Source organism: Desmodus rotundus, chromosome 13 (assembly GCF_022682495.2).
Source record: "Desmodus rotundus isolate HL8 chromosome 13, HLdesRot8A.1, whole genome shotgun sequence".
NCBI classification, from domain to species: Eukaryota; Metazoa; Chordata; class Mammalia; order Chiroptera; family Phyllostomidae; genus Desmodus; species Desmodus rotundus.
In genome coordinates, this window is record NC_071399.1 from 48,751,764 (window position 1) to 48,779,002 (window position 27,239).

Here is a 27,239-nt window from a genome sequence, read left to right on the forward strand (position 1 = left end):
GCATTCATTGGGGCCCTAGCCATATAGTTTTAGAGAATGTCCTACCTGACTTTCAACAGATAGATGTTAATGGGATATTTATTTACAAAGTAAAATTAAATTGGAGCTGCATCTTAATACATAATTTACATAAGCATCTTTGTTCTGAACTGATGAGCTGTTTTCAATAGCACTTAGGACCTTTCAGTCACAGCTGCCTCAATGCTGCTGCCACTGAGAATGGAGATTAAACAATTTCCTAAAGCTAGAAGTCTTGATGAGTATCTATTATCCCAGCTATTATCCCTGGAGACCCCACAATTTCTCTAGACACTAGCAAAGGATCAAAGATCCATGTTAGCTTGTTGCCATAGTTTGGGATCAAAAGAAAGCTGTTCAATTTGTATTTGAAAAGTATTACAGTTATGGATAATTTCCATGCTTACCCTCTCTTCTGTAAGTTCATGGATTTTTATTTGTATAATGCCTCACACTCCATACAAGACACATAATTACCAATGTGCCACCCCATGTACTTAGAGCACCTGGAGGGAATCATTCTAATGATAGATTTAATTGTAATACCTTTGCACGTAAAGCTGGTCTCCAGGGAGACAGTTCATAGACAGGTTCAGAGCCTGGAGGAAGACAGGGAGAATGCTCAAGGGAGAGCCAGGTTAGCAAAACTGGATCCTTAATAAAGAATCGTTATCTCCTTATCCCAACTCCATCCCAGAGAACATGTATTGACCAGATACTTCCTATATTTCCAACCCATCACTCCTGAGAAAAGTCATAACAATGAACACTTCCTGAAAGACTCAAGCTCTTTAAATTTGCTCTGTTTAATCCTACATATAGCTTTAAGAGAGAGCAACTATTATTGCAACATACCACCTTTTATAGATAAGCAAATTGAGTCCTAGAGTAGTTAAGTAATTAGCCCCAAATGCCGCAGTGAATAAATGGAGTAACCAGAATTTGAACACATTCTGCCTGACTCCAGAACACAAAGTGATCATCTGATGCTCTATACAGTTTCCTAATGCAAACTGCATAAACAGTTCTATTAGTAGACCTGAGGTTCCCATTTACCAAGAGAAATAAAAAGTGACTTAAAATGAGACTTCCATTCCTCTGGACTATATTTGCTAGCCTTGGTCCTTGCATTGGGTAAACAAATAAAATCATTAAAGGAAAGGTTATTTAAATATTTTATTCATGGGTAGAACCAAGATGGCGGCGTAGGTGGACACACTGCGCCTACTCGCACAACCAGAACTGACAGAAAATTGAAAGGCAAGGAAGTCCAACACCAAGGAAATAAAAAATAGGCATTCATCCAGACCAGTAGGAGGGGCGGAGACGGGCACCAGGGTGGACAGGACTCGCGTGGCTGTGGCGGGACCGAGATTGGCAGAGTGTGGGACGAAAGGGGCCGGCAGTCTGAGCACTAGCAGACCCTGTGGCCCCACATTCCCACACAGATAAACCAAGAGGGCCGGACTCAGAGTGGCAGAGAACGGGGTAGGCAGAGCGGCAGGTAGCACCCTGCGGCCCCACATTCACGCACAGATAAACCGGACAAACGGCGGGGAGCAAAGCAGACCGCGCAACCCAGGGCTCCAGTGTGGGGAAATAAAGCCTCAAACCTCTGATTGAAAACACCCATGGGGGTTGGGGTGGCAGCAGGAGAGACTCCCAGCCTCACAGGAGAGGTCATTGGAGAGACCGACAGGGGTCTGGGGTGTGCACAGGCCCACCCACTCGGGAACCAGCACCAGAGGGGCCCAGTTGGATTGTGGGTGGCAGAGTGAAAGATTGAGGTCCGGTGGAGAGTGGAGCAGGCGCCATTGCTCCCTCTTGGCCCCTCCCCCACGTACAGAGTCACAGCACAGTGATCTGCGTTACCCAGCCCCAGTGAACACCTAAGGCTCGCCCCTTTACATAACAGGTGAGCCAAGACAAAAAAAAAAATGGCCCAAATGAAACAACAGATCAAAGCTCCAGAAAAAATACAACTAAGTGACAGAGATAGCAACCTATCAGATGCACAGTTCAAAACACTGGTAATCAGGAAGTTCACAGAATTGGTTGAATTTGGTCACAAATTAGATGAAAAAATGAAGGCTATGCTAAGAGAAACAAAGGCAAATGTACAGGGAACCAATAGTAATGGGAAGGAAACTGGAACTCAAATCAACAGTGTGGACCAGAAGGAAGAAAGAAACATCCAGCCAGAACAGAATGAAGAAACAAGAATTCAAAAAAATGAGGAGAGGCTTAGGAGCCTCCAGGACAACTTTCAATGTTCTAACATCCAAATTATAGGGATACCAGAAGAAGAATAGGAATAGCAAAAAATTGAAAACTTATTTGAACAAATAATGGAGAATTTCCCTAATCTGGCCAAGGAAATACACTTCCAGGAAATCCAGGAATCTCAGAGAGTCCCAAAGAAGCTGGACCCGAAGAGGAACACACCAAGGCACATCATCATTACATTCCCCAAGATTACACAGAAGGAGAGAATCTTAGAAGCAGCAAGAGAAAAGGACACAATTACCTACAATGGAGTCCCCATAAGACTGTCAGCTGATTTCTCAAAAAAGACCTTACAGGCAAGAAGGGGCTGGAAAGAAGTATTCAAAGTCACAAAAGGCAAGGACCTACATCCAAGATTGCTCTATCCAGAAAAGCTTTCATTTAGAATGGAAGGGCAGACAAAGTGCTTCTCAATTAAGGTCAAGTTAAAGGAGTTCATCATCACCAAGCCCTTATTACATGAAATGTTAAAGGGATTTATCTAAGAAAAAGAAGATAAAAAATATGAACAGTAAAAATGACAGCAAACCCACACTTATTAACAACCACACCTAAAACAAAAACAAAAGCAAACTAAGCAAACAACTAGAACAGGAACAGAACCACAGAAATGGAGATCACATGGAGGGTTATCAACAAGGGAGTGGGAGGGGGAGAGGGGGAAATGGTACAGAGAATAAGTAGCATAAATGGTAGGTAGAAAATAGACAGGGAGAGGGTAAGAATAGTATAGGAAATGTAGAAGCCAAAGAACTTATCTGTATGGCCCATGGACTTGAACTATAGGGGGGGATGTGGGAGGGAGGGGGTGTGCAGGATGGAGTGAAGGGTGGGAAATGGAACAACTGTAATAGCATAATCAATAAAATATATTTTTTAAAAATTGAAGGCAATGGAAAAGCAAGAAAGCGGAGAAGAGAGGGAAAATAGAAAAAAAAGGAGGGAGGAATGTGTTGGGGATCGCTCTGTGTGGTTTCAGAGATTGTAGCCCCGCAAGAGCAAGCTCTGAAAGGGGCTGGTAAGTCTCCCTGGAAAACCAGGTCATAACACAGGTGGAAGGCATGACTTGATTCTAACACTGAGGATCCCATGGTAATCAGGCCTGAACTGTATGTTTTTGTCCTTTGAAGCCGGCTCTGCTCAGCAAGAAGCCCTGTCGCTATAACCCAGATGTTTGAGTTCACATAAGGAGTGAAACTCCCTACTTCATGATATACATCTTTATAGCCATCTGGCACCTGCATGTCTCGCAGACCCCAACCTGAAAAGATTTCTGTGTTTCTTCAATTGTTATCTATAGATAGTGTTAGTTTTTTATGACTGTAGCCTTGTTGGACATTGATCGATAAGCTATGCACACGTGCTGTGTTCCCCTGCACTTCCCAACCCTAATAAAAGTGGTGTCAGAGAAGGGCTTGGGGCATTCTCCAATAGAGGGAATCGCCACCCCTTTTCCCACTGAAGCAACAAGGCTGGGTCCAGGACAACTCTTGATTTTTATCTGTGGCAGCCCGGGGAGCCTCGAGGGCCAAAGTTTCCCTCAGAAATGAAAAACAGAATATAATGAAAGAACACACTGGGAAAAAAGAGAAGAAAAGTAAGCCAGATTCATAATTGCCAAGACTTAGAAGCAACTTAGATGTCAGTAGGTGAGTGAATAAACTATGGTACATCCAAAAAGTAAAGATAAACAGACAGTAAGTATCTTTGTCAAATTTGAAAATTCTGTCCTTGTCAGTCATATTTTAATAGAATAAAAATGAAATTTTTATTAAAGCTTTTTAAAAAATAAACTCTGGTACATACTGACAAGGAAATATTATTCAGGGCCCAAGAGAAATGAGCTATAAGGTCATGAAAAGACATGGAAAAATCTTAAATGCATAACACTAAGTGAAAGAAGTCAATTCTGAAAAGGCTTCTGTATGATTCCAATTTTATGTCCTTCTTGGAGCACAGAGGATTTTTAGAGCAGTAAAAATACTCTGTATGATACAAAAGTGAATACCTGTCATTAGACATTTGTCCAAACCCATAGAATATACAGCACCAGAAGTGAACCCTAATGTAAACTATGGACTTTGGGTGATTCTGATGTGCCAATGTAGGTTCAGAAATTTTAACAAATGTACCCTCTAGAGGGGGATGTTGATAATGAGGGAGGCTGTGCATGTGTGGGGCAGGAAGTATATGTGAAATCTTTGTATCTTCTGCTCAATTTTGAGTGAACCTAAAACTGCTCCATAAGGAAAGGGAAGGGGAGGGGAGGGAAGAGGAGAGGAGGGGGAAAGGAAAGGAGAAAAGAAAGGGAAGAGAAGGAAAAGGAAAAGGAAAAAAGAAAAGAAAAAAAAGCAGCACTGTGTTAACTGGCCTCAGCCTCCTCACGCCTTTATTACTTCTCTGAATTTAGGAAGGCAGATCTTTCTGCTCTTCCACAGGCACAAGCTGGTGGGTGAAAGCGAGGAAGACAAAAGAAAGGCAGGAAATGTTCTATGCCCCAAGCTTGGTGCCTCTGTGCACTTGGGTGGTCTCAGACCCTGGGAGGCTTCTTAGGGTCCTTGTTCTTGGCCGGCATGAAGGCGTAGAGCTCCTCGATGAGCATCTCCATGCGGGCGGTGACTTCGGTCACGGTGTCAATGACCAGCTTCTGCTGCAGCTTCAGCTTGTTGTTCTCCCACAGGGCCTTGTTCTCTTCCTGGAAGAGCCTGTGCTCTTCGCGCAGCGCGTGCAGGGCCCTATTCTCCTCCTGCAGGAGCCGGTTCTCTTCACGGAGGGCTTGCAGGCTCTGGTTCTCCTCCCGCAGGGCCTGCAGCGCTCGGCTCATCTCCCTCAGCAGCTCCAAGGGCTGACTGCCGTCAGCTATGCCAGGGCCCGGGCCCGGGCCCACCTGGCTCTCCTCCCGGGAGGACCCAGCCAGGCTACTGACCATCTCGAGCAGGGCACGGAGCGTCTTGGAGTCCTCCTGCGGGCTTGAGGGTCCCTTGGGCTCCTCGAACGCAGAGGGGAGGCCCGGGCCCGGATCTGTCAGAAGCCCGGAGCCCCGCGACTCCTCAAGGGGCGAGGTGGCCGGGTTGCTTTCTTCCGCGGGACCTGTCTTCTCGTCAGCCGGAGCCCAGTAGGCCTTCCTCTGCTCCAGCAGCTGCTGCAGGGCCCGGTTCTCCTCTCGGAGGAGTTGGAGCGTGCTGCTCTCCTTGCTGCGGTGCCCATGTGGGGCCGGGTCCTTCTTCGCCACCTCCAAAGCCGTGCTGTCCTTGCGCAGCAGCGGCGACGAGGCCCTGCTGTCCTCGCGGCCTGGCGGGAGCTTTTGCTCCTCCCAGAAGACCTGCAGGATCTTGTTCTCTTTGCGGAGGGTCTTGTTCTCCTCACGCAGGGCGCGGTTCTCCTCCCGCAGGGACCGGTTCTCGTCCAGCAGCAGGTACTCCTTAGCCAGCCTCTTGTGGTGCAGCTTGTGGTGGAAAGAGGACGACGGGGAGAAGTAGGGCGACTGCAGGCGGCAGTTCTCATTGACCCACCGCCCGTCCTGAAACACAAACATCTCGTCGCTGAGCTGCACGCGTGGAGGGTTGTAGTCTAGCTCTAGGTCCGCCTGGGAGGTGGGGCGCTCCATCGGGTCTAAGGGCACCGAGGAGAAGCGATTCAGCGGGTACGAGTGTTGGCTGGCCACCCTACGGCTCAGCCTGGGCAGGGCGGCCTGCCTGGCGCAGCGCGGGCTCGGGTACAGGTTGTGGAGCCTCAGGAAGGGCTCGGCTGTGCCCCGCTGCGGGAGAGAATGGGGGAAGCCCAGAGTTAGTGAAGGAGCTGATACATCGGAGGCTGGCTGACAAAGTAAGAGGCAAAGACGCCCCTCAATAAACCCAATCTGATAGTCTGCTCTGGCCTGGCCTCAGTAGGCACTTTTGCACTTGGCCTGCTGGGGTCCTCACAAGGAAATGCAGTTGATCCTCATTATTCCCTGCAGTTACGTTCTATAAAATTGTGGAGAACACCGAATTAGTGAATACTGAACTATGGCTGCTAGGAGAAATACAAAATTAGGTTCCTGCCAGCTTCTGGTCAAATTCTCATCAACCATCCAATACATAAGTGCCAGCAGCACTGAAACTCATGCCTGAACAAAATTTCTCTAACACAACTGTTTTCTCTGTAAAGCACATCACTGCCTTCTTGTGCTTAGAAAGATTAGGCTGCATTTCAGCACTATGCATGAGGGTGATTTTAGACAGTGAAATCACCAACAAAAAAGCACAAAAATGTGAAAAGCCTGATACTAAATAAACTGTGAAGTAAACATTGTTTTACGGTATGAGAGCTGAAACAAGAAGGCTCCTCGGCTGAGATCGTTTGCATCAGGTCACTCAAGTGTTTCATCACTCTGTGCATATCAGTGAATGACCATGGAAGAGCCATGAGTATTGATTTGGGGGTTACAAACACATTTTTGTGGAAAAACTTAGGGAAATTCACAAATATGGAATTCATCAATGAGAATTATGATCTGTCACTGATGTGCATGTGAAGCTGAAACCTCTCTCTCGCCCTCTCGGACTCAGATTTGTTGCTAGTAATAAAGAGGGAGTCGAACTGCATGATCTTAAATTAGGCACTTTCTAACACTGAAAGTCAGTGAAATGTGCCTGTAAAATGGAAATAATAACATGTGCCCTACTTAGTTCACAACACTGTGTGAGGATTGAATGACATAATGAATGTAAAAGTGATTTTAAAACTGCCAAGTGCCATAGAAATGTAAGGTATTGTTATCAAGAAAAGTAGGCTTCACTAATGGAAGAATTCTAAGATGTATTCAGAAAGTGGTGAGCAGGTGGAATGCATCCCAGAGAAGAGGCAACAACTACAGAAATAAATTTAAATAAAGTAAGATCATGATAGCTACTTCTGAATATACCAAAAGCATTTTATCCAAGCAATGTTCTCCAAATATAAATTCCTTATTTCTGAGGTTATTTTCACAATTTTACAGATAGAGAAGATAGAAAACGAGTCAGATTATATACTATATATATAATGTATGTATGTATATAATTATATATCTCTACACACATACTATATAAGTATGTGTATGTAGAGATACATAATTTGCACAGTGAATAAAGTTGGTGAGAATTTTGTAAGACCCAAAGAGCTAGATAAATAGAAGACACAGTTCTATGCCATTAACTTTGCAATAAGCACATGCCATTACCTTTTTGTAAGGATGTGCTTAATATTCCAGATAGCAAGGGTGTAAGAGCATTCTGTAATGAGAACATTATTTGCTTTAAATAAATCGAGCCTCTACAGTTTTTATATTTCTCAATTAGGAAAGCACATCGACTCTTGTGGCTGAACCTATGATCAGAATGAACTTCATTGTGGGTAGTCCACACCATATCATTGTAAATTGAAGGCTTCTTGATCTGGATTTCTGGCAAGACTAGCCAAGGTCAATAGGGAATAAAACCGGAGGTTCTCTCCATCCTCAAATTAGAACTAATGAAGGCCTCCATCTCGGCAGCATCTTACCTTAGATAATATTATTGTGGAAAATGTGGTTTTAGTCAATGGTGTGTATCCCAATCTTGAGAAGGAATGGGGAGACGGTAACAAATATTGTGCTAGGCCTGGAGCTGAGCATTCTACTTACCAAATTACCTCACAACACTGAATTAATAGGTGTTATTATTATTCCCATTTTATAGATGGAGAAACTGAAACTCAAGGAAGTTAAATAACCAGTATCAGTTTAATTACTAAGTCACAATCCCAGTTCTGGTTCTCTGAACTTAAGTGTATAACGTGCACACATGAGACATCACCATGAATTTATCAAAGGATTGGTAGTACTTTTGGGGCTCAAGATACTTTTTCCTGAACTTTTCATTATGGAAATTTTCAAACATCTATAAAAGAAAGAATAATAGTTATTAGATGGGTACATTATTTCATGTAACCATCACCTAACTTCAGCAATTATGAAATTAAAGACACAGTTGTTTCACATATACCATCACCCAATTCCACAGCACTCCCTTGTCACTGGGTTATTTTAAAACAAAGTGTAGACTTCCAGTCAAGATGGCAGCATAGGTAAATGCAGTACTCACCTCCCCCTGCAACCACATCAAAATTACAACTAAACTACAGAACAACCATCATTCAGAACCACCTGAAATCTGACTGAAAGTCCTACAACTAAGGAATGAAAGAAGAAACCACACTGATACTTGTAGGAGTACAGACATGGAACCAGCTAGTCACATGCCCACATGTGGTGGGTAAAAATCAGGAGAGATATCTCAGCAGTGGAGGTTCCCCCTGAGGAGTGACAGGTACCTGCCTCACACCAGGCCCCTAAGCCCAGGCTTCCACAACCAGGAAGAGAAGTGCCCATAACTTCTGGTTGTGAAAACCAGCAGGGATTGAAGCTGAGGGAGATAGAAGGCTCCTGGAGTACCAGACAATTCCTCTTAAAGCACCTACACACGTATTTACTCAGACTCATCCTCTAAGCTCCAGTGCTGGGGCAGCAGCTTGAAAAGTACCAGAGTACTTCAGGTCCAGATGGACGTATAGGTAGAGATGCTTTGCTTCCTTGCACAACCAAAAGAAGGACAACCACCAATTTAAAAACCAAAAACAACCAAAACTGCCAGAAAATTGAACTGTATGGAAGATTGATAACTGAGAAGTTAAAGAAGAAACATTCATCCAGACTAGAGGGAGGGGCAGAGTTGGGCAGCCAGGGTGAAGAGGGGGTATGGCCAGGTGACAGATAGGGCGAGGCAATGCAGCAGCTCGTGGGCTAGGGGGTCCAACATTTGTGTGTCAATAAGCCAGAACAACTGGGGACTGAGACAGACAACACAACCCAAGATTCCAACATGGGAAAAGAAAGCCTCAAAATCTCTGGCTGGAAAAACCTGTGGGGGTTGCAGTGACAGGAGAAACTCCCAGCCTCACAGAAGAGTTTGTTGAAGAGACCCATATGGTCCCATAATGTACACAAGCCCACCCACTAGGGAATCAGCACCAAAAGGGCCCAATTTGCTTGCGGGTAGCAGAAGTGACTGACTGTGGGGCAAGAGCTGAGCAAGTGGCATTGTTCCCTCTCTGACCCCTCCACCACATATAGCACCACAATGCATCAAAGTGGGTTGCCCCAACCTGGTGAATACCTAAAACTCTGCCCCTTACAATGCAACAGGAATGCCTAGACAAGGAAATATGGCCCAAATGAAAAATCAGATCAAAACTCCAGAAAAAGAACTAAGCAATGAGGACATAGCCAACCTATCAGATGCAGAGTTCAAAACACTGGCTAATCAAGTTACTCACAGAAATGATTGAGTACAGATGCAAAATAGAGGAAGAGGTGAAGGCTATAAAAAGTGAAATAAATAAAAATATACAGGGAACCAACAGGAAAGGGAAGGTAACTGGGATTCAGATCAATAATTTGGAATAGAAGGAAAAAATAAACATTCAACCAGAACAGAATGAAGAAACAAGAACGCAAAAATATTAGATAAAGCTTAGGAACCTCTGGGACAACTTTAAGTATTCCAATATCTGAATCATAGAGGTGACAAAAGGAGAAGAGGAAGAGCGAGAAGTTGAAAATTTATTTGAAAAAATAATGAAGGATAACTTTCCCAATCTGGTGAAGGAAATAGACTTCCAGGAAGTCCCGGAAGCTCAAAGAGTCCCAAAGAAGTTGGGCCCAAGGAAGCATACACCAAGGCACATCATAATTACATTACCCAAGATTAAAGATAAGGAGAGAATCTTAAAAGCAGCAAGAGAAAAACAGACAGTTGCCTACAAAGGAATGCCCATAAGACTCTCGATGATTTCTCAAAATAAACCTTGCAGTCAAGAAGAGGCTGGAAAGAAGTATTCCAAGTCATGAAAGGCAAAGGCCTATGTCCAAGATTACTCTATCTGGCAAAGCTATCATTTAGGAGGGAAGGGCAGATAAAGTGCTTCTCAGATAAGGTCAAGTTAAGGGAGTTCATCATCACCAAGCCCGTATTATATGAAATGTTAAAGGGACTGATCTGAGAAAAAGATCAGACCTATGAATAGTAAAATGACAACAAACTCACAACTATCAACAACAACCAAAAAACAAAAGCAAACTAAGCAAACAACTAGAACAGGAACAGAATCGCAGAAATGGAGGTCACATTGAGAGTTATCAGCAGGGAGGGAGAGTGGGAGAATGGGTTGGGGGAAGCTACAGGGAATAAGAAGCATAATTGGTAGGTACAATATAGACAGGGGGAGGTTAAAACAGTATAGGATATGTAGAAACCAAAGAACTTATATGTACAACCCATGGGCATGAACTAAGGAGATGGGGAATGCTGGTGGGAGGGGAGTTGCAGGGCAGAGGGGGATAAAGGCAAGCAAAAATGGGACAACTTTAACAGCATAATCAACAAAATATGCTTTGAAAAAAGAAAGGTACCAGAGACATATGTGGACGAACTTAATTATCCAGCATCAGGGTGAGATTTGAGGGGAAGCAGCTTTTTCCCAGACAGAAGTGCTAGCAAAGGCCATCATTCCTTTGATGAGCCCTTCCCCCACATAGCTGGCAGACAGGCACCATATCTGAGTCACCATAAATCTGGCTCATACAGTTGGCCCAACCCTGGTGATTCTCTGAGGCCCTGGCCCACACAAATTTCAGGTCCACCCAAGCTGTTTCCTGTGGCTTTTCTGTACAAATGACCTGTCTTGGCTCATGCTTCAGGTTTTCCTAAAATCACTCAAATAAGCAACACCTGGCCTCAGCATGCCCCATACCTCTTACCAAGTGGCCCCAGGCTTGGCATAAGCAGCAGCCAGTCTCAGTTCACATCTTGTCTGCACCTGGGCACCTTCAAGCTCATCACAAGTAGCAGCCATTTGCAGTTCACTTGGTAGTTCATGCTGGGTGGCCCCAGGCAGAGCACAGGTGGCAGTTGACTTTGGCTTGCACCTCTTGGGAGGCCCCAGAGCCAGTGCATCCAGTGGACAGCTTCAGACCATATCAAAGCATAACCAATGACCTCCATAAGTGACACTCTCAAGGGCTGGATTCAGCAGGCACTAGAGCCCCGCTGAAGTAAGTCCTGCTCTTTGGGGTGGGTTCGTGCACAACTTATCCTCCAAGATGGTCAGAGGTCAGTGGCAGTAGCTAGTTCTTGTTGCCAATCAGCCTGAGGGTAAATCCCTCCCACTGAGGAGCCAACAACAATCAAGTTTCAACCACAGGACAGAGTATACACATCCCACACAGGGGGCACATCTCAAGAGCCTATCTTGGGTAATCAGGGAAGTGGTGTCACTGGACCCTTCACCTGCTACATTGGGCCACTCAGCCAAGCCTGGGAGACACAGTAGCTCTACCTAATACATAGATACAAACACAAGGAGGCTACCAAAATAAGGAGACAAAGAAATATGTCCCAAATGAAGGAATAGAACATAACTCCAGAAACAGAACTAAAAAATTGGAGACAAGCAATCTGCTAGATGCAAAGTTGAAAACACTGGTTATGAGAACTCTCAATGAACTTAGTGAGAACCTCGACAGCGTAAAAAAGATCCAGTCAGAAATGAAGGATACAATGGAATGAGAACTATATTACAGGGGATCAACAGTAGAGTAGATAAAGCCAAGAATCAAATCAGCACTTTGGAATGTAAGGAAGCAAAACCACCCAATTAGAAAAGCAAAGAGAAAAAAGAATCCAAAAATATGAGGATGGTTTAAGGAGTTTTGGGGACAACTCCAAGCATACCAACATTTAAATTGCGGAGGTACAAGAAGGAAATGAGAGAGAGCAAGCAATTGGAAAACTATTTGAAAAAGTAATGACAGAACATCCCTAACTGGTTGAAGGAAATATACATACAAGTTCAGGAAGCACAGAGAATCTCAAACAAGATAAACCTAAGTAGGCCCAAACCAAGAGACACCATAATTAAAATGCCAAAGGTTAAAGATAGAGAGAATCCTAAAATCAGCATGAAAAAAAGCAGTTAGTTACCTACAAGGTAGCTCTCATAAAACTGTCAGCTGATTTCTTGAAAGAAACTTTGCAGGCCAGAAGGGTTAGGCAAGAACCATTCAAAGTGATGAAAAGTAAGAAGCTACAACCAAGATTACTGTACCCAGGAAAGCTAACAGTTAGAATCAAAGGACATATAAACTACTATAAAGGACACATGGACAAAACCAAGGGGGAGGGTGGAGATGGGGGAGGGAGGTGGGTTTGGCTGGGGTGGGGTGGAGGGACGGGGAGAAAAGGCATACAACTGTAACTGAATAACAATAAAAATTTTTAAAAAATGAGAGAAAAAGAAAACAAAAAAAAAGAGAGTTTCTTAGACGAGAAAATGCTAAAGGCATTCATCACCATCAAGCCAGTATTATATGAACTGTTAAGTAAAGAGTTTTCTTTGAGAAGAAGAAGAAAAAAAGATTAAAAATGAACAAAAAAAACACATTTATCAACAATTGAATCTTAAAAAACAAAAATAAATGAAGCAGAACAGAAACAGACTCATAGATACAGAGAACATTTTGATGGTTGCCAGATGAAAGGGGGTTGGGTAGTTGAGTGAAAAAGGTGAAGGAATTAAGAAGTACACATTGGTTGTTACAGAATAGTCATGGATGTAAAGTACAGAATAGGGAATACAGTCAGTAATATTCTTATTTTATGCATAAATACATCAATGTGTATCTTTTAAACAAAACCACAATACCATTATCATCCTGTTACTTTTTTGTGGCTTATTTTTTTACTGTATTTTTTCCATCACCATTTAGTCCTCTTATACGCCTCACCCTCCTGTAATCACCACACTGTTGTCCATGTCCATAAGTCGTTTTGCCTTTTTTTCTCAATCTCTCCATCCCCTAATCCCACCCACTTCCCCACTTAACTGTCATCCTGGTCTCTATCTGTGAGTCTGTCTCTATTTTGCTTGTTAGTTCAGTTTGTTCATTATACTCCACATATGAGTGAAATCTTATGGTATTTGTCTTTCTCTGACTGGCTTAACTTATCCTTTTAAAATTTAACAATGATCTCTTTTTTTTTTCCATGCCACATGAGAAAAAATTTTTTTATAATTTTAATTTTTTATTGTTATTCAATTGCAGTTGTGTGCCTTTTTTCCCCATCCCTCCACCCGACCCCAGGTGAACCCCCCTCCCTTCCCCACCTCCACCCTCCCCGGTGATTTTCTCCATGTGTCCTTTATAGTAGTTCCTGTAATCCCCACTCCTCACTGTCCTCTCCCCACTCCCGCCTGACAATTGTTAGATTGTTCTTAACTTCAATGTCTCTGGTTATATTTGGTTTGCTTTTTTCTTTTGTTGATTATGTTCCAGTTAAAGGTGAGATCATATGGTATTTGTCCCTCACCACCTGGCTTATTTCACTTAGCATAATGCTCTCCAGTTCCATCCATGCTCTTGCAAAGGGTATAAGCTCCTTCTTTCTCTCTGTTGCATAGAATTCCATTGTGTAAATATACCATAGTTTTTGGATCCACTCATTTGCTGATGGGCACTTAGGTTGCTTCCAGTACTTGGCTATTGTAAATTGTGCTGCTATGAACATTGGGGTGCATAGATTCTTTTGGATTGGTGTCTCAGGGTTCTTAGGGTATAATCCCAGCAGCAGAATTGCTGGGTCAAAGGGCAGTTCCATTTTTAGTTTTCTGAGGAAATTCCATACTGTTTTCCACAGTGGCCTCACCAGTCTGCATTCCCACCAACAGTGCACTAGGGTTCCCTTGTCTCTGCATCCCCTCCAAGATTTGTTTGTGGATTTGTTTATGTTGGCCACTCTGACTGGTGTGAGATGGTACCTCATTGTGGTTTTACTTTGCATCTCTCTAATGGCTAGTGATGCTGAGCATCTTATCCTATGTCTCTGGGCCCTCTGTATGTCTTCCTTGGAGAAGTGTCTGTTCAAGTCCTTTGCCCACTTTTTAATTGGGTTGTTTGTCTTCCTGTAGTGCAGTCGTGTGAGTTCCTTGTATGTTTTGGAGATCAGGTCCTTGTCTGAGTTATTATTGGCAAATATGTTTTCCCATACTGTTGGTTCTCTTTTTATTTTAATACTATTTTCTTTAGCCATGCAGAAGCTTTTTATTTTGATGAGGTCCCATTTGTTTATTCTTTCCTTTATGTCCCTTGCTTTAGGGGACATGTCTGTGAGGACATTGCTGCATGGAAAGTCTCAGATTTTCCTGCCAGTGTTTTCCTCTAGGACTTTTATGGTATTACAATTTATATTTAACTCTTTTATCCACCTTGAATTTACTTTTGTGAATGGTGTAAGTTGGTAATCGAGTTTCATTTTTTTGCACGTAGCTGTCCAGATCTCCCAACACCTCCCAACACATTTGTTGTAGATGTTATTTTTGCTCCATTTTATGCTCCTGCCTCCTTTGTCAAATATTAATTGACAGTAAAGACTTGGGTTTATTTCCGGGCTCTCTTTTCTGTTCCATTGGTCTCTGTGCCTGTTTTTATGCCAGTACCAGGCTGTTTTGATTACAATGGCCTTGTAATACAGTTTGATATCAGGTATTGTGATCGCTCCTTCTTTGTTCTTTTTTCTCAAAATTGCTGCGGCTCTTCGGGGTCGTTTATGGTTCCATATGAATTTCTGAAATGTTCGTTCTATATCTGTGAAATATGTCATGGGTACTTTAATAAGGATTGCATTGAATCTGTGAATCTCTTTGGGTAGTATGGCCATTTTGATGATGTTAATTCTTCCAATTCATGAGCATGGTACATACTTCCATTTGTTTGTGTCTTCCTTAATTTCTTTCTTTAGTGTTGTGTAGTTTTCTGAGTACAGGTCTTTTACCTCCTTGGTTAGGTGTACTCCTAGGTACTTGATTTTTCTTGTTGCTATTATTAGGTCGAGTAGTTTTTTGGTGGAGTCTATAGGATTTTCCACGTACACTATCATGTCATCTGCCAACAGTGACAGTTCCATTTCCTCCTTTCCAATTTGGATGCCTTTTATTGCTTTCTGTTGTCTGATTGCTGTGGCTAGGACTTCCACTACTATGTTGAATAGGAGTGGTGAGAGAAGGCATCCTTGTCTTGTTCCTGATCTTAGTGGGAAAGCTCTAAATTTTCAACCATTGAGTATGATGTTGGCTGTAGGTCTCTCATATATGGCCTTTATTATATTGAGAAATGCTCTCTCTGTTCCTACTTTGCTGAGTGTTTTTTATCACAAATGGGTGCTGTACCTTATCAAATGCTTTTTCTACATCTATTGATATGATCATGTGATTTTTGTCTTTGCTATTGTTTATGTGATGTATTCTGTTTATTAATTCTCGAATAGTCTACCATCCTTGTATCCCTGGGATGAATCCCACTTGGTCATTGTCTATGATCTTCATAATGTATGGCTGGATGCGGGTTGCCAATATTTTGTTGAGAATTTTAGCATCTATGTTCATCAGCGATATTGGCCTGAAGTTTTCTTTCTTCGTTGTGTCTTTGTCTGGTTTGGGGATTAAGATGATGCTGGCTTCATAAAAAGAGTTTGGGAGTCTTCCATCAGTTTGGAATTTTTTGAATAGTCTGTGAAGGATAGGGGTTATCTCTTCCTTAAATGCTTTGTAGAATTCTGTGTGAAACCATCTGGTCCAGGGCCTTTGTGTGTTGGGAGTTTTTTGATGACTGCTTCAATTTCGTCTGATGTTATTGGTCTGTTCAGGTTTTTTGCTTCTTCTTCATTCAGTTTTGGAAGATTATATTTTTCTAGGAAAGTGTCCATTTCACGTAGGTTTTCAAATTTCTTGGCATACAGTTCTTCGTAGTAATTTCTTACAATCCTTTGTATTTCTGTGGTATCAGTTGTAATCTCCTCTCTTTCATTTCTGATTGTGTTTATTTGGATCCTCTCTCTTTTTTTCTTGATGAGCCTACTTAAAGGCTTGTCGATTTTGTTTATCTTTTGAAAGAACCAGCTCCTGGATTCATTGATCCTTTGAATTGTGCTTTTAGTCTCTATGTCATTTAACTCTGCTCTGATCTTGGTTATTTCCTTCCTTCTGCTTGCTCTGGCCTGTCCTTGTTGTTGTTCCTCCAGTTTTTTAGGCATAGGGTTAGGTTGTTTGTTTGAAATGTTCCTATCTTTCATAGGTAGGCCTGTATTGCTATGAACTTCCCTCTCAGGACTACCTTTGCTGTGTCCCATAGGTTTTGGGTTGTTGTGAGTTCATTTTCATTTGCTTCCAGAAAGTTTTTGATTTCTTACCTAATCTCATTCTTGACCCAATCATTGTTTAATAGCATGCTATTCAGTCTCCATGATTTTGAGTGTTTGGGTTTTTTTCCTTTGGGGTTGGTTTCTAGTTTCAGTCCCTTGTGGTCAGAGAAAATGCTTGATATGATTTTAATTTTCTTGAATTTGTTGATGCTTGCTTTGTGTCCTATCATGTGGTCTATCTTTGAAAATATTCCATGTACACTTGAAAAGAATGTGTATTTTGCTTCTTTAGGATGAAAAGCTCTATATATATCAGTTAAGTCCATTTCCTCTAGGCTTTGTTAAGTGACACAATATCCTTCCTGATATTTTGTTTGGAAGACCTGTCCATTTTTGACAGTGGGGTGTTAAAGTCCCCTACTATAATTGTGTTCCTGTCAATATCTTTCTCGAAGTACTCCAAGACTTTCTTAATGTATTTGGGTGCTCCTATGTTGGGTGCATATATATTGACAATTTTTATGTCTTCTTGGTGGATTCTTCCTTTGAGTACTATGAAGTGACCTTCTGGATCTCTCTTTATGGCCCTTCTTTGGAAGTCTATTCTGTCTGATATGAGTATTGCTATGCCTGCTTTTTTTTCCTGTAGGTTTGCTTGGAAAATTTGTTTCCAGCCCTTCACTTTCAGTCTGTGTAAGTCTTTTGTCCTGAGATGGGTCTCTTGTAGGCAGCATATGTGTGGGTCATGTTTTCTTATCCATTCAGCTATTCTATGTCTTTTGATTGGAGCATTTAATCCATTTATGTTTAAGGTTATTATCGATAGGAAGTTATTCATTGCCATTTTTTCCTACCTGTGTTCCTCTCTCTTTCTCTTTTCCTTCCTTTCCTTAAAGCAGTCCCTGTAGCATCTCTTGCAGAGCTGGTTTGGTGGAAGTGTATTCTTTTAGACTTCTTTTATCTGGGAAACTCTTTATTTGGCCTTCTATCTTGATTGAGAACTTTTCTGGGTAAAGTAGCCTTGGTTGCAGGCCTCCGGTTCTCATTACTTGGAATATTTTTTGCCACTCTCTTCTCTCTTGGAGCGTTTTCATTGAGAAGTCAGTTGCTAACCTTTTTGGGCCTCCCTTGTATGTTACTTCCTGTTTCTCCCTTGCTGCCTTTAATATCCTCTCTTTGTCTTGGAATTTTGCCATTTTAATTATGATGTGTCTTGCAGTGGGCCTCTTTGGGTTCCTCTTGCTTGGGGCTCTCTGTGTTTCCTGGATTTGGGTGACTTTTTCTGTCATCAGATTAGGGAAATTTTCCATCATTACTTTTTCAAACAGGTTTTCTATCCCTTGCTCTTCTTCTTCTCCTTCTGGTATTCCTATTATATGGATATTGTTATGTTTCATGTTGTCCTGCATTTCCCTTAATCCCTCTTCATTCTTTCTGAGCCTCTTTTCCTTTTCTTGCTCTTTGTGGGTGTTTTTTTCTACTTTGTCCCCCAGCTTGCTGATCCGATCCTCTGCTTCATCAAGTCTGCTTTTCATTCCTTCTACTGTGTTCTTCAATTCAGAAATTGTATTCTTCATTTCCTCTCGGCCCTTGTTGATAGTTTCTATTTCCCTTTTCATGTTAATATATTTTGCAGTTAGTTTATTGTAGTTTCCCTGTAGTTTCTGGTAGTTCTCTGTAAGCTCAGTGAGCTTCCTGATAACCATTGCTTTGAACTCCGTATCTGATAGTTGACTTGCCTGTATTTCAGTTAGCATGCTTTCTGAGGCTTCCTCCTTTCCTTTCATTTGGGAATTGTTTCTTTGTCTTCCCATTGTTTGTGAGACTCTCCTTGTTAGCCTCTGCCTCTTAAATTGATCTGTTCTGACTCCCTGGGTTTATGGTATGAACTTCTATGATAGAATGCCAATGGGATTCAGTGGTGCTGTCTCCTTAATCTCCTGTGCTCACTGGTCTTGAGCTGACATTTATGGGTCTAACACGGTCTAACTCTGGTCTTTTCAGCACTCCTGGTTTTATAACAATGATCTCTTAACAACAAATACCAAGTCAGTTTTCAAATTTCCCTGATTGTCTCATTTCATTTTTAGGATTGTTTTGTTTCAATCAGAGAGATACTCTTCTTGATCCAACTAAACATCCAGAGAGGAATCTATAATGCTTTACACCTGTTCAGAGAATCTTTAGAGACCTTTAAATCATCCTATTCAGCTGCCATTACACTATATTCACAATCTGAACTGGGTACTCAATGAATTTTTTACTCTCCCCTCAACAGATACACTAAATAGCCCTAGCTGGTGTGGCTCAGTGGATTGAGCACTGGCCTGTGAACCCCAGGGTCACTGCTTCAACTCCCAGTCAGGGTACATACCTCAGTTGCAACCAGGTCCCCCATGGGGGATGTGCGATAAGCAACCACACATTGATGTTTTTCTCCTTCTCTCTCTCTCTCCCTTACCCTCTCTCTAAAAATAAATAAATAAAATATTTTAAAAAAGAAATTACTGTTACTTAAAAAAGAAGAAATGCACTAAATAAATTCTTAACATGTAGTGGTGGATCCCTAGTTATGGACAATCTGGCTATTTGGTCCTTGTCCTTATGCATGCCACCAGGTAATCTTGGTCACATCCTCTCATCTTCTGAACTTGTTTTCCACTTGTGTATGATGAATGTTTAGCAGCATTATCTTTAATTGCCCTTTTAATTTAACTTTCTCTGGTTCCAAAGATCCATATTTGTAAATGGGTACAACTATGCCCCTAGCAGACCTCTTTTACCAACCTAGTTGACATCTTGTCTCCTTCCTTAAATGGTCAACACTTGCCAAGCAGATCCTTTTGCATTTTCTGTTTCATGCCCACCACTCCTGATCCAGAAAATATCAATGGGCTAATCTGTTCCTGTACTTCCTTACCCAGGAAATTAAATCCTCCCCTTACAACTGAGTCCTAATATCTTTCCTGCTATCCCCAGACAGGATGAAGAAAGAGGTCAGATTCAGTATTGACTCATGGCCTAGTTTCTTAGAACGCAAAAACCACTTTAGCCTCATCTATCCAATGTAAAGCTAAAGTAAAGTCTACCTTTTCTGTTTCTGAAAGTGAGAAGATTTAAGGGAAAATATGTCAAGAGTCCTGATTGAACTTTAGGAAAACATTTTACCAAGACAAATTCTTTCTTTCCCGTGGTATTTCCCCAATTGTAATCAGACCAGCTGGACTTAGTGCTCAAATGAAAGCTTTTTCCTAGCCTTGTGAAAACTCCTTACCCTAATCTAGTTCCACTCCAAATGTTCTTGTACCAGTTCTTCCTCCACACTTATGTTAATGAATCAACTAACATTAATTTAGCATCTGGTCTCAGACCCTGCCCTCAGGGAACTTCAAGTCAATTTGAAAAGTCATTTATTAAGGGTGGGGCCTGACCTTATTTGTGTGCATGTGCAGCTCGCTATGTGGCTGTTCCTGGTCTCTAGCAGACCTGAGAGGCAGCTCTCCTGTCCCTGCTCTGGACCCTCCTGCATTGCAGACCCCTCCCCTAAAACAGGGGGTCCTGGACCCCAGGATTCAGATAGCTAACTTCCATTTCTGATGGGGCCAGCAAGAATTCTCTGCATATTGACATTCAGAAGCTGAAGGAGAAGAGAAACATACTAGACAGGGAGATTTCCCAATTAATATCTGAAGACTACAGAGTGGATGAACTGGAGGACCACATCTACCAGCTCCATGAGTACGATGATACCAAGGATGTAAGCCAGATGCTGCCGGGCAAACTGGCCATGATCTGAGGTGTTACCACCAGAGTTGTATCCAGAATTTGGCCTGGACATGAGTGACTGAGCAGAGGCTCACAGCCCCTTGTCCTTGGCCCACTGGGACAACTGATGTGGACATGAGATCAGCTGTGAGAGCCCAAGCAGTATACTCTCAGCAAGGCAGTGACAGAAGCCCTTTTCTAGAGAGCCCATGCTGAGTCAGGAGAGAGAGGTGTGTTCCCAGCTCCAAGACTCCTGAAATGTCCCAGTGATACCTGTGTATGTGTATGTGTTCACATGTTTTATTAAATAAACATGTGAACAATTAAAAAAGAGAAAGAATATTCAGTTATTAGTAGTGATTACTTCTTGGTGCCAATGAGAGAGGTCAAAGTACCACAAGCATTATGTAGGCAGTAAGATATGAGGATCTGGGGACTGTACATCATAAAACCTGGAGAGTCCTGGGTCTGCACTGTATGAGTGTATAACCTTTTAAGATCACTTAATTTCTGTGCTTACATTTCCATATATAGAATACGTGAATACTAGCATGATTCAGAGTCACCCCATATGTATGTGCAGGTTGTACAATGACAAACTTTAAAGAGTGATATTTACAACTGTTGTTGCAATGCACAATCTGTACAACCATCCATAGCAACTTTACTAACATCTGTCCTACTTCACAGTTTGTTATAGAGTTAAAAAATAAAAATAAAATAAAATGTGATATTTTCTTTGTTTATAAAGAGTTACAGATATATTAGGATGTACTTTGGTTTGGAAGAGAAGTTGCTTAGCATTTCCTTAGAGAAAAACTTATAGAACAAGAAAAAGGAAATAACATTACTGAATGACTATTATGTAACAATATTCTCATTGATTTATTCATATATATTGTCTTACCAAAAATAGTCACAATGGTTCTACCTCAGGTCACCTAGCCAGCAAGGGGCAAAGTCAGAATTTAAACCCAGGATATCTGACTCCAAACTGCATGCTCATCCTAGCTCTTCACAATGCCCAGATGCTTTATTTTGCATCTGTTAATATTACTTTGCAGTGCTTCTCTTGTGTTCTGCCTCACCTTCTCCCCAGATGACTAAAATTGCAATTCTCTAAGACAGTAACCTCTCCCTTATTTTTTGACATCCCTAGTTCTAGAAATTAGAACAGCACATTTTATATACAGCAAAGGTGTAATGAGTCCTTGTTAATGAACTAATCAACCAAAATAACTAAAAGGCAACCAACACTAAAAGGTAAGGAGAAGCTATTAGGTTGAAATGTGTGAAACTGTTAACATTGTACCATTTTTGGACTACCAAAGTGGTTATTTTGTTTGTTTTATATACTTAGTGTACTTGATAAAGCTATGTCCTCATTTCAGTTTATATTTTTAAACTGCAGAGCTGTTGCTGCATGATATAAATGCTACAACAGTGGGGGTCTACTCATGTGAATTTCACAAAACTGTAGGTTCATCTGTGTAGTCCTTAAAGGCAGCTTCCCCTGCCTGCCTCATGTGTGCTTGTTGTCTATATCACTATCTTGAACCTATAATCTAATGAGTGTAGAGGCCTCAAATTTCCAGTAACTTGGTTTAAAAGTCCCATACCTTTGAGTGCTCTTCAAAAAGTCACTTCACTTCTGTGAATGTCACCTCTAAAATGAACTTAAATGTAGCTGCCCTGACTACTTCCTGAGATGGTAGTGAGGTGCCAAGGAAGTGGTAGGCAAGCTGTCATAAAGATAAGATGACCAGTTCTACTGGTAAGGCTTAAACAAATATTCCTGACCTATAGCAAATAATGAATATATTTCTTTACAAAAAGGCTTTCCAAAAAGTGAGCATCTGAGCTAAGCAAGTACATGAGGTACAAAATCCCAGGCCTCCTTAGCCTATGTTTGAAGCAGAGCCTGCTCAGTAGGTCACCTTGACCAGTGTTTTTACTGGGTTGGTTTCATGAGTGAAACTAATTGGTCCTTGGTGTCCTCAAGCCCTAACAAGAGATATGGGCTGCCCTGACAAATGTGGCATAGTTGATTGGGTGTTGTCCCACAAACCAAAAGGTTGCCGGTTCAATCCCCGTCAGGGCACATGCCTGGGTTGCAGGTTTGGTCCCTGGTCAGGGAGTGTACAAGAGGCAACTGATTGATGTTTCCCTCTCACATTGATGTTTCTCTCCCTCTTTTTCTCCTTCCATTTTCCTCTCTCTAAAAATAAATAAATAAACTATTTTTTTAAGAGAGAGGTGGGCCAACAAAAAGTCCCTGGAATACCCCTGAAAGTTCTGCTAAGCCTGGGAAGCAGAGCGAAAGCCTATAGCAGCACAGTCCAAGCCTCCAGAGAAACACGGCCCAAGTTTCCCATGACGAAAAGATTATCTCCTCCCTGGTCTATGGGAAATGCTCTCACATGTGGACGTGTCTAGTAGGAAGGAGAGAAAAATGTTGGCTTCTTCATGGAAGAATGGGATATGGGGGTGGATACAAGAGAGAAATACAACTGTCTATGAGGCTCATGATACCTTCCCATCAGGACTTATTAGGAAGTGGCCAAGAGACTCTGCCCTCTGGTGAATATGCTCACAGTTGTGATCTAAGATGTATTAATGCCAGGGATTCAGGAAGAGCCCCCTGGGCACAAACATATCCATCACAGATGCCTGAATGTCATTTATGGATATTTGTTCTTCCTTAGTACCAGCCTGGCCTTCTCCCTGTCATCTCCTTAAATACAAGTGGTCCTGAAAGAAAAATGTTTGAAATGACCAGCAACTGGGTGACTTTGTCAGATCACCAGCTTCATAGCAAGTAGAAAACATGGAGGAAAATTGGCCATATATGGGGTGGGGGGTGGTGGGGGGTGGCAAAGGGCAAAGGGGAGGTGATAAGACCAAAGTCTCTTACTGATGCTACAGATTTTCTAAGGAACAAGACTCTCTGATTGGGACTTTCTGGAATGGAGTTCCTGGGGTTGATGGCCTCCCATCTAATAGGTTTGGGGACAGGACTGGACAGTGACTAGCCAGGCTTAGCTGACACTCTAAAGTTCTCTCCACTTCTAGAAAAGTGTGGCTACCACAGACCAGAAGGGATTTTGAAAGCCTGGTAGATTCCAAGAGAGTTGACCAAGGTTTTATACACGTACTTTGCCAACAGTACTGAGGGTTACAGTCAAGGAACACTCAGCTATCTGAGGTTCTTTTCAGGCATGGGAATCTGAAGTACCCAGAATACTGGAAGGAAGAGCCAGATGTGCTATTAATTTTCAGATGAGGTGACAAGGCTAAGGTTCATTATCATATTTTTATATTAACTCAGCTCCCTATACCCTGATAAAGTCACTGTTGGTTTTTTTTAAATGTGAACCGGTAAGAGGATAATTCAGAGGTGAATGTGACTGATTTTGATAGAATTACAACATTACCAGGAAAGAGGATAAATATGTCATCATGTATGGTAGTTTCAGCCAATTGTTTAACACAGAATCTCATGAAATCTTCCTTCTAACAGTCAATTCAGAGATATGGGCATTGTCAGCAGACTCCATAACTTCTGAAGAACGAGCTCAAACAAATGGAGTTGAGAAAAAGCAACTGGCTGGGGGGTAGAATGAAGGGGGCCTAGTGGATGCTTTCTGATCTGGTATAGATCCTTCATTAATGATCTAGCAGTAAACAACACCTTCATGTAACTCACAGATAGTGCTCAGTTGGGGAAATGTGAATGCCTGTGAGAACTGAATCACTACGCATGTTATGTACAAAAGGGACAAGAAGGTCAGCTAGCTTGGGCAGGAAATGACATTGATGGCTTGCAAGTTAATGTGCTAGAAGGAAATAGATCAAAAAACACAAATATTTAATGTGAGAAAGAAAAACTGGAAATCAATAAGACCTGAAAAGACCTCAGGGTGATAACAGATAGTGAATCATAAGCATTTGGAATGTAATTGAGAAGCCCAAACACCCAGCATGATTGGGATCTAGGAGGCTAGAGGCATTTTCTGGGGACACAGAGCTGCTGATGTAATTCCCTTTTAAAATGAATGGACTCAGCTCCAGAATGAAGCAGTATGGGAAAAATAAATATAGGGAGCTCTGGGCAAACAGTAAGATGTGGGGAGAAGAGGTAGGATCTCCTAACAGCAAGAGAAGAAGTAGAGGGCTAAGACATGACCTGGTCCGGCCAAATGGCATATGCCCAGCAGAGAGAGTGGATTTTGACTTGGGTTCAAGCCCCTAACTCCAACTCTGCTATTTATTACTAGTACGGTTCATGGGGTTCCCAGTTCCCATACCTATACAACCTCTGCCTCACACTTGCATGGCCCAATGACCAACATCTGATTAAATCAATGCTTGGTTGATAGTTCTCTCCCCTTGTGAACCACATCAATTCCCTCCCACCCCCAATCCACTATCTCATTGGAGTAGGTCCAGTGAGTTCTTTGGTCCCTCACACAGCCCTGGTGGTGGCACAGTTCAGATCATCTTAACTTATAAATGCCCACACCCTTCCCCCAGTGAACCAGCCTAGAGCATCCTGGCAGGTGTCTGAAACCTGTTGCAAGACTTGTGCATGGCAGATGTACCAAAGAGGCCACATCTGCCCACGAGGAGTACACTTCTTAATTATTCCCCTTCACTTCTTAATGCTGAGTTGTTTCTGGGAGGTAGGCAGGGAGAGTTATGCTAGGATGAAGACTTTCCTATCACTCTATCACATAATCACTATTTCAAATCCTGTCCTGGGACCCCTTCCCCAACCCCACCCTTAGGTTGGCACCCTCTGCTTGTCCCTTAGCAAAACAAACATTGATTTATCTGAGCTGTGAACAAATCAAAGGAGCAACACTCACCATCAAGAGGGTAGTAGCCAACAGAGCAACACATGTATTTCAGGTAGAAAGAATCAAACCTAAATCTATGTTCCTACAGCTGTAGGAACCCTGTGGGAAGCCATCTTATCTAATGATCCAGAGAAAGTTAGCTGGTATTCTAAGCTTCATCTGCTGAAACAGAGAAGTAGCTGTTCATCACAAAGTTATAGGAAAATGTGAAAACAGCCAGAATATATTTTTGTCCTATAATTTTTCCTCCTGCTGAACATACTTACCTAGATTGTTATAATTACCTCCACCTATAAAAGGAATGCTGAAGGTTTTCTTTCTAATGCTGTTCTTCTGAAAATCCATAAGGTAGAGAGAGCTTTCCTAAGTCTTCTCTTTAGGAAAGCTGAATATATATAATTACTGGTGATCAATACTGTCCCTAACACATCCCTGGACAGAGCTTTCAGATAATTACCTCTGCATTGGACTCCTCCACCCTACATTTCAGCCCCTCTGGTGGCACCGCCATGGTCTTCCAACAGGGCCTTAGATGACTCTGGAGAAGTAAGGTCACCCCCTTTGTGACATAGCAACAGTAGAAACAATCCAATCAGAAGAACCCCATCAAGGAAGTGGCTGCTTAGCAGAAAGAGACCTGAGAATCTCTAGCCTGTCAAGACTTCCCCCTTTCATTGGCCTCTGTTCTGATCCCTGTGCCCACCCCCTTACACTCTGTCATTGGTATATAGCAGGTCTTAATTCTCTTGACATCTCCAGATGACCCTGTACCCCTTGATGTAATGTATTAGGTTTTCTTCTTATGGATTCAGTTGCATGCATTTAATTCCAAGCCCCAGTTCTAATTTTCCTCCAGAAATCCAGAGTGGTTGAACAGTAAGAAGTACCAAAAGACATAATTTTGAGAAGATTGGCTTATTTCAAAGTGTCATGAGTTAGGGCTGGAAGGTCTTACAGATCACTTAACCCACTCCCTTCATTTGAGGGATGAGGGACCCGAGATCCACAGTCACTAAGTGGCCTCACCCATGCACACAGCTGGTTGGAAGCTGACCCACAATTAAAATCAAGGTCCTAAATATGCTGTTCATTCTATAACATCTTGCTACAGTTTTGAAAGAGGAGGGTTTTTCTGGCTAAAATTGATAGTTTACATCCTTCTGTGATTATCCGTACCTGAGGTAGAACCACATTGATTGGAATCTCTAGGCTTTCAGATCTGGCATCTCCTTTCCTTGTAAAGTGTGGCCTTGAATGCTGTGGAAAAGAGAAAATAACATGTCTGCTTCCCAGCCCATCACTGGATCTCAATTACCCACCTGTAAAATGGAGGACTTTCTATTCACTTATCTCCTCTTGTAAGTTATGTCCATTACAAAAAACTGAGTTTGGAAGAATGTGAAGATGATACCTGATAAGGGGCTTTATCAACATCTGAACAAAAATTAAGATAGGTATCATAGTTGGTGTCAAAGCCCTCCAAAAGCCTTTTCTAAGATTGTATTTTTTATCTCAAGTAGAAAGTCATACCAATGTTAGGTGCCAGGTATATGTCCTATGCAGAATTTGGTCACCAAAACACTCAGAACATTCCAGAGGTGACATCACAAAACAATATAGTGTTTTTCAGGGTTCATGATCTCTCAAACAACATAGTGCTTTTCAGGGCTCATGGTCTCTCTCTCTCTCTGAAAGTCTCAGGCAGGAATGAGGCACCTGGCAGTCAGGAAAAGCTCACCTTGGTGTGTCCACATGGCTGGTCATGGTCAATGTGACACACAATAGTCCAAACACTAGCCCCCTGTTTGGTCATTCTGGCTACCATTCACATCCCTCCTGCTAGGCTAGGCTGAGATCCCTATCCTTTCTCCAAAGGTGGCATCTTCTGATTGGATCACTCAAGAAGAAAGAAACCCAAACTGAACTCTTTTCAGACCAAGAGAAGAAATGCAGTATGAGATGTTTTCTGACACCAACCAGTTCTCCCAACTCTCTGACACCAGCTGGGCATCCTTAAATTCAGTTCAATTCTAAAACAATCTACTTAGAGTTGGAATTG

General features: G+C 42.2%; 1 protein-coding gene across 2 annotated transcripts; it reads right to left on the bottom strand.

Moving 5' to 3' along the window:
* Positions 1–4,834: 4,834 nt before the first annotated feature.
* Positions 4,835–26,785, bottom strand: CBY2 (chibby family member 2). 2 transcript variants are annotated; one of them, XM_024567624.2, is made up of 3 exons: positions 26,711–26,785; positions 26,357–26,437; positions 4,835–6,061 (listed from the first exon to the last, which is right to left on the bottom strand). In XM_024567624.2, the coding sequence occupies exons 1-3, from the start codon at positions 26,783–26,785 to the stop codon at positions 4,835–4,837; spliced, it is 1,383 nt and encodes a 460-aa protein (XP_024423392.1). The 2 variants fall into 2 exon arrangements, with proteins under 2 accessions (XP_024423392.1, XP_024423399.1); XM_024567631.1 differs by lacking the exon at positions 26,357–26,437.
* Between the last annotated feature and the right edge of the window lie 454 nt (positions 26,786–27,239).

Coding starts and splice junctions, on each gene's coding strand:
- CBY2 (XM_024567624.2), bottom strand. CDS start 26,785: ATGTCACCTCTGGAATGTTCTGAGTGTTTTGGTGACCAAATTCTGCAT. Junction 26,438..26,710: donor ATACCTGGCACCTAACATTG/GTATGACTTTCT, acceptor TCTTTTCCACAG/CATTCAAGGCCACACTTTAC. Junction 6,062..26,356: donor TCAATGTGGTTCTACCTCAG/GTACGGATAATC, acceptor TCTCTCCCGCAG/CGGGGCACAGCCGAGCCCTT.